Below are 7,294 nucleotides of genomic sequence, written 5' to 3' on the forward strand. Positions count from 1 at the left end.
ACGAGGATGCTACTGCCCTTAAATCAAAAATCTATAGATTTTTTAAACATTTGTTAAAGGATGTCTGTAATTTTAGACTATAGTTGTCCTTTTGGCCTCTTCTCCTTGATCTGAATGAATCCTCTTCCCCTGCCTTAGATGTATACTTACCTGAAACGGATGGCCGTGCTCCACAGGACTCCATTTTAAATCTTCCTTCCCTGTGCCCCACCTGCACAGTCTATCCCCATGTGGGGTCTCCCTAGCCATACACAGAGCGAATGTTGGCCAAGTCGAGTAACACATGGCCCTGCTAGCACCACTCTGTTTGACAAAAGACACATTTTCAATCAATTTTTGTCGAAGGAGCCGGGCCAAAAATTGTAAACCAAATAGTGACTGAAGTCAATCAGTTGCAGTCACTGTTCAAGTATTCTGACAGTTGTGGATGCCAGCTGTAAGAAAACAATAGCTTTGCACTGCTTAGGAAAGCTTACCAGGTCAGAGGTATTTTTGTGTTAACTGTTGGATAGGTGTAGTAATATGCATACCACCAAACCATGGAAATAAATGTTGTATGGTATAGGTCAGAGATTGAAAAATTAAATTGAAGGAAGTGTTCTTGGTTGTCTATCTGTGCACTTTGTTATTTAACTGGGAGATTTCAGTTTGCATATTGAAAGGAGGCAAAAGAAACCTAGTTCATAACAGCTGAGTTCACCTTTGATTAAAGGTGAACTATGAGGTGAGTGCTTTTCACTCACCTTATAGTTCTAGCCGACCTGTGACAATGAGACTGTCACAGGTCGGCTCAGTAGATCGGGAGGTGAGCGAACACATACCGGCGTTCACTCACCTCTCGATCCTGTCACGGCTCTCTGCCGTGACAGGGGAGGGGCTGGATTCCCCCCTCCCCGCTCCCATCCGCCAGCGCTGACTGGCGGATCGGACAGGGGAGGGGGCGGATACAGCTGGCTCTGCCTCTAGATAGGCAGAGCCAGCTGTCACTCACACAGCTGGGCGGGTCCCGACATAATTGTCGGGATCCGCTTTAGCTCGCGGTATACTGTGGCGTCTCAGTATACGGCGAGCTCTAGCTCGTGGTATACTGAGCTAAGGGTGACGGGAGGATGCTAGTTTGTGTCCTCCCGTTACCCTAAGGAGAACTATGGTTCTCCTTTAACCTCAGCAAGAAAACTGCCTGTGCAATTAAGGGCCCCCAGTCGGTACGGTAGTAAAAACTGTACATCTTAAAAAAATGTATATGATGTAAATGCAATGCCTGTAAGCCATTTGCGCCCCTCCAGAAGCCATGCTGAATAACTCTCTCAGTTTGATGTGTCCCACCCTGTTGATAAGATGATCTAGCCGTTGGATGCTAGACACAAGCGTAATTGGAGTGAGCTCACTTCCTAGTTCTATCTCAGCGCGGTGCACTCTCTTCTGTTGCAGCATTAAACAGCTGGTGGGATTTGTGCCTCAGTTAGCTGTATACATTTTAAAACAGATTATGCACATGATATGCTTGGCTTCCACAACATTATTGGGGAAGATGTATTAACCATTATTGCCACACCGGTCTTTGGTAATTCCTTTTAATATGTTAAACCTCACTCATTTATAATCACAGAAAACATGTTTCCCTTTCTGGTGTACAAACTAAAAACAAGAGCAAAAAAAGAAATTCCCCATCCAACCCCTACTTTGCGCCCGAAACCATCCAACCCCTGCTATGCACCCGAAACCATCCAACCCCTGCTATGCACCTAAAACCATCCAACCCCTGCTATGCACCTGAAACCATTCAATCCCTACTATGCACCAAAACCATCCAACCCCTGCTATGTACCCGAAACCATCCAACCCCTGTTATGCACTGAATCCTGTAACATATGCATCTAAAATTATTCAATCTCTACAATGCACCCAGAACCATCCAACCCCCATTATGCCCCGAAAACATTCAACCCCTACTATGCACCCAAACCCATGTAACTCCTACTATGTACATGAAGCCAGTCTATAAACTCTGTTTTGTTTTGTGTTTTGTTATTTTCTTTTTCAGAAATTTTGCTCTATAACAGGATATCCTCATGAGATATATGTTGATAATGATAGAGAAGTATATAGCAAGCTGGGATTAAAAAGGGGGGAAACCTCGACTTCAGCAGGTAATGCTCTTTTCGGTAAGCCAGGGAAATTGTGATATTTTTTATTTTAGCACTAGTTTTCCTTATCTAATGTTCCTACACTTTTAGGTGTTAACAATTAGGAATACATTCGTTGTGATTTAAATGTTAATGGGTTCCCCTCATATATGGCCACATTGGAAGATATAAAGAAGAAAAATGTAATGGATTATCGGCTCTCATTAACTCTTGGTCTGTGCAGATTAAGCTGGAAATAGAAATTCTTTTACGTTTTTATTACCAGTGTCTATTTTAAAAGATTTTAACACATTTACTAGTAACTGGAACATGAAGCAAATATAAATCTCCCCATGGGGTTACAAGCAGCAAAAAAAAAAAAAAACTTAAGAGCCTTTGCCTACCCCCCGCTTCCTGCTGCTATAGCAATGTTGCAACTAGGACTCAATTATAGAACACATTTACTAGTAACTGGAACATGAAGCAAATATAAAACCCCCCCATGGGGTTAAAACAAAAAAAAAAAAAAAAAAACTTAAGAGCCTTTGCCTACCCCCCGCTTCCTGCTGCTATAGCAATGTTGCAACTAGGACTCAATTATTATAATTTTTTTTTTAGTAAAGTTGAAAACCAGTGGCATATAATCCAAAAATAACAGGTTTTTTTGTTGTATTTTGTTTTTGTAATGTGTTCTGATAAGATATAAATTGTGCAGTATTTCCCCTGCTTTGGAATCTTCTTACATGGTTTTATAATACTCTAGCTGGAAGCCCCCATGTGAAGTCAAACATCATCACTGGGAGTATTAAAAGTATATGGAGAGCAATGGCAAGTCCCGCATTTGATTTTCAAGGTGACCCAGCACAACAGGGTGGAGCATTGATAGTGGGTCCAGGTATGTCAACAAATATATAACCAATGTAGACATGTTAAGTCAACTCCGGTTGATTGTCAAGTGTGTAATGTTTCCATTAAATCTATTCAGTGTTTAATTTGTATTAAATGTGTTGCTTTACAATGCTGCTAATTTAAATAATTAAATTACATCAATGTCCTGTGCACACTTCCTGTGTGCACAGATCTGTGCACGGATCCCCTGCTGCTCAGAATGGATGCCTCCCATGTGAAAGGGGCCTTTGTAAAAAGGATAAATATTCATAACACCGTTATTAACTCTTGTCACACAGGCTACTGTGAATGTAATAATAGCTGACAGAAGCAATTAATAACTTGAGCTGAGGAACTTAGGACCAAAATGTCATGCTTGCTACAGACTTTCTGTATCTAACAGACACACAATAAATGAGGGACACTCCTACTTAAAGTAATACCCCTACAGGTAATACCAGGCGCCACAAGGAGTTTACTTTCCACCACCACCACCCAGGTCTATCCTTGGCATCCCTTTAAACCTATACAACATCTAATTTGTTTGATACTCAAAGTCATTCAGTAAGCTATTAGTTGGCTGTTGGGCTACACAGTCTGCACCTACTGTCTGGGAGCAGGGGAGTATCAGCAGGGGAGTAAACAAGGCGTTTGCCTGGGGCGGCAGATTCCAGGGGGCGGCAAAAATGCCGCCCCCCAAAACATTTAGTCAGGCGAGCTGCACAAAAACCGTCATCCTAGCTGCCTAATTAGAACGGGGAAGAAGCGGCGGGCTGGGGATCAGGAGGAGATGAGGATGTATCGGCTGCAGGCAGGGGGCGGTGACAGAGGAGATGGGACGGAGATGAAAGAGGCGGAGTGACAACGCAACGGAGGAGGCGGGGGGGCCGAAGACTGCAACAGAGGAGGCGGGCAGAGACAGCGATGGAGGAGGCGGGAGGCGTCACTGAGTCTCCAGCCAGGCAGCGAAGCTCTGACTATTGGGCGCCGAGGCAGCAGAGGAGGCTGGGTTTCCCGTGCCAGGTAGGAGGACGACTGTGCTGGCAGGGCATAGATTTGTGGTGGGCTGTGCATAAGTGGCCGAGTGATATGTTCGGCGGTCGATCCAATTTGTTCAGATGATCCCCAGGGAACATGAATATAAATTGCGACGGTGAGGATACGGTGTGAAATAAATCAAAGAAAAAAAAAAAAATCATCAAAGAAAAAAATGTAGAAACGTACTCTTGAGTGAGGGGTGTTGCGAGGTCATCGATGAGGAGTAAGGACAGATGGTGCCACTTCTTCAGGAAAATCCTGACTGCGAATCTTTGTTAAGAGAGTCTTTTTGTGTGTAGTTCTATTGATTGAAGGTGATGGGGAGGCAGAGGCGGTGTACTTCTCAATCGCTAATCTCAGAGAATTTATCCAGACGGGTATGCCCCAGGGGGACTGATCAGACTTTTTTCTGTTTGATGGAAAGTGGGTTTCCATGGGGTGAGGTGCAGAGTTTGGTGAATTCGGCATATGTGGCTTGATAAAAGGTTTCTATATGGCAACCCTTAGATTTAAGGGGGTAAAATTTGGAGGGGGGGCGTAGGGAACTGTGAATGATACTAGGGTTGGACCAATCCCCTGGTTCAAACATGGGTGGATGTGAGGGGTCAGCTAAATCTTCTAGGATAGCTAATGTCTCTGAGTCGCTGTTTGGATCTTATATCCGGCAGACTGCAGGGTCTCAGGGGATCTCTACAGAATCTGTGGGGGGCATTGCGGGTCTCAACGGGGCTTTTCAGGATCTGTGGTTGGCTTTGCAGGATCCGTAGGGGGCTCTGCAGCCTGCAAAGCTCACCACAGATTGTGGACAGCCCCCCTTAGATCCGGCAGACTGCAGGGTCTCAGGGGGGTCTCTGCAGGATCTGTGGGGGGCATTGCCGGGTCTCAGGGGGGGCTTTGCAGGATCTTTGGTGGGCTTTGCAGGATCCATATGGGGTTCCACAGCCTGCAAAGCAGCCCCGGAGATCCTGCAGGGTCTCAGGGGGGCTCTGCAGGATCTGTGGGGGGCTTTGCAGGACTCTGTGCAGGATCTATGGGGGGCTTTGCAGGAACTGTGGTGGGCTCTGCGGGGTCTATGGTGGGCAGGGCCCATTACAGATCCTGCACAGCCCCCCTGAGACCCTGCAGACTGCAGGGCCTCAGGGGGGCTGTGCAGGATCGGAGGGGGCTCTGCAGAGTCTCAGGGGGGCTGTGCAGGATCTGTGGTTGGCTCTGCCCACCATAGACCTCGCAGAGCTCACCACAGATCTTGCACAGCCCCCCTGAGACCACAGCTTTCCTGCTACGCTAATAGCGGAACATGTCAAAAGCTGGATACAGCGTGTGCACTGCATCCAGCGACTGACAGGTTATGCAAAAAGGATTAAACAGGAAGGGGCGGGGGACATTGTGTGGGGGGAAGCCCGAGTTTTGCCTTGCCTAAGGCGTACCCAAACCAGAATACACCACTGTGTGGGAGTACCCAGCTTAATGGACAACTGTACCATTCAGTGGAAAGTTGCAGAAGGATACAGAACATCAGACAACCCTTTGCATCAGTGGCATAACTATAGCCCTTGCAGCCCTACAACTGCATAGTGCCAGGAAAGGCAGAGGAAATCCTAGCAATGTGGCAGCCTTGGAGCTGTTTCACTAACATTGGATGGCACACTGGATACAAAGACATCCTCCTCACTGGTGTGAATATGCTTGGAAGAGCTTTTCCAACTTCTTGTGTTTAGGTATAACAAACTAACAGGGTTATTCACTAAAGAGCCGAAGGATCTAGCCGTAGCTTCAGCTGATCCTTCGGGTCTCTGTCAGTTGAACCAAAGGGCTGCTATATGGGCTATTCACAATAGTCCGTACAGCAGCCGAAGGCGGCCGAGCGGCTCAGCCAAGCCGAAGGCATATGCTTTGGCTCGACTAAGCCATAGTGAAAGCTGAAGCGGGGAGAACAGCCTGCCAAAGGCCGCCCATTCGTTTCACTACTTGTTGTTTACATTTTTTTAAACTTTTTTTTCCCTTTCTTTTCACATATTTTAAATTCTGCTCTGTACCACGGAGTTACTGAGCACAATAGCCGAGCCGAATGCCGCTCGGCGGCATTCGGTTATTCACTCAATGCCCTTCAGCCCCTATGAGAATAGGGGCGAACGGCGAGTGAGCTGCCGGAGCTTCGGCTCAGCAGATCCAAATGTTGGATCAGCTGAGTTGAAGTCCGTCTGCACTTCGGCTCAGTTGAGCATGCAGAGCAGGTTCGGCTGACCCAAGGCATTCGAAGGCAGCCGATGTACGACTGAAATCAGCAGTACTGAGCCAGAGTGAATAGCTCGTCGTTCGCCTCACTTCACTTCAGCTGGGTTATTCACTCGGCTGCCTTTGTGAATAACCCCCTAAATATTGGTTAGAGAAATGTTCATGATGATATTTGTTCACTGATACTATCTTTTGTTGCAGGTAACAGGGTCCATTTCCTGCATCGTGACATGAACAGATACGACCATGTTCCTATTAGTTCTCTTCTTCAGTATGCAGGAGTGCAAACAATCCCTTTTGGTAATCAACGGCCGCTTTTGGAAGTATAAGCTTCACAAAAAGACCTAAGTCCCTCAACAATCCAGAAGCCATATTTTTCTAATAATATTATTATTTACATGTTTACTAAATTATTCTTGTCTTTTTTATATAAAATTTATGTTTTATACAGTTATAAACTCTGTTGTTCTTATTTTGGTATTAATAAAATGACATGTTATGGGCTGCACAAATCAGAAGCACACATAAAGCCACAGTATCCCAATACTAAATTTGAACATGCAGAGGTGTAACAACCTAGGCCAGTTCCCATTTTCTAAACTCCTTTATTGCTTATAAATACTCACAGTGAATCTGTCAGCTAGTTTAGGCAAGACCCAGGGGTCTATTTATAAACAATTCACAGAACCGTTCGCTCTGCTAATCTCTTCTAAATTCATTCTGCGCAAATATAGGCAAAAAGGTCATATGTAATACAATACCATAGTGTGGCCACTAGATGACTCAGCTCTATTTAGTGGCGTAATGCGGTATGTACCTGATAGTACATTACATTTGAAAAATATACTAAGAACTATGAACGTTCAGATACCAAGTACTGTACTTGGAACAAGTACAAGTACAATTAATTTTCCAGCTCCAAGACTAGACTAGAGAAAAATAAAAAAATTAGGAGGCAGCTGTCATTTGTAAGGAGCACACGGAGCTCCTGGGATTTGAACATCTCT

General features: G+C 45.3%; 1 protein-coding gene across 1 annotated transcript in view; it reads left to right on the forward strand.

Annotated features, from left to right (window-relative positions):
* AAED1 (AhpC/TSA antioxidant enzyme domain containing 1) overlaps positions 1-6,616 on the forward strand; it is a 10,878-nt gene extending 4,262 nt beyond the window's left edge. The window contains exons 4-6 of the mRNA XM_018555452.1: positions 2,045-2,150; positions 2,890-3,021; positions 6,489-6,616. Coding sequence (XP_018410954.1) covers positions 2,045-2,150; positions 2,890-3,021; positions 6,489-6,616 — 366 coding nt within the window. The remainder of the gene's footprint in view (positions 1-2,044; positions 2,151-2,889; positions 3,022-6,488) is intronic.
* The last annotated feature ends 678 nt before the right edge of the window (positions 6,617-7,294 follow it).

Source organism: Nanorana parkeri, unplaced genomic scaffold (assembly GCF_000935625.1).
Source record: "Nanorana parkeri isolate BGI_ZX_2015 unplaced genomic scaffold, ASM93562v1 scaffold197, whole genome shotgun sequence".
NCBI classification, from domain to species: domain Eukaryota; kingdom Metazoa; phylum Chordata; class Amphibia; order Anura; family Dicroglossidae; genus Nanorana; species Nanorana parkeri.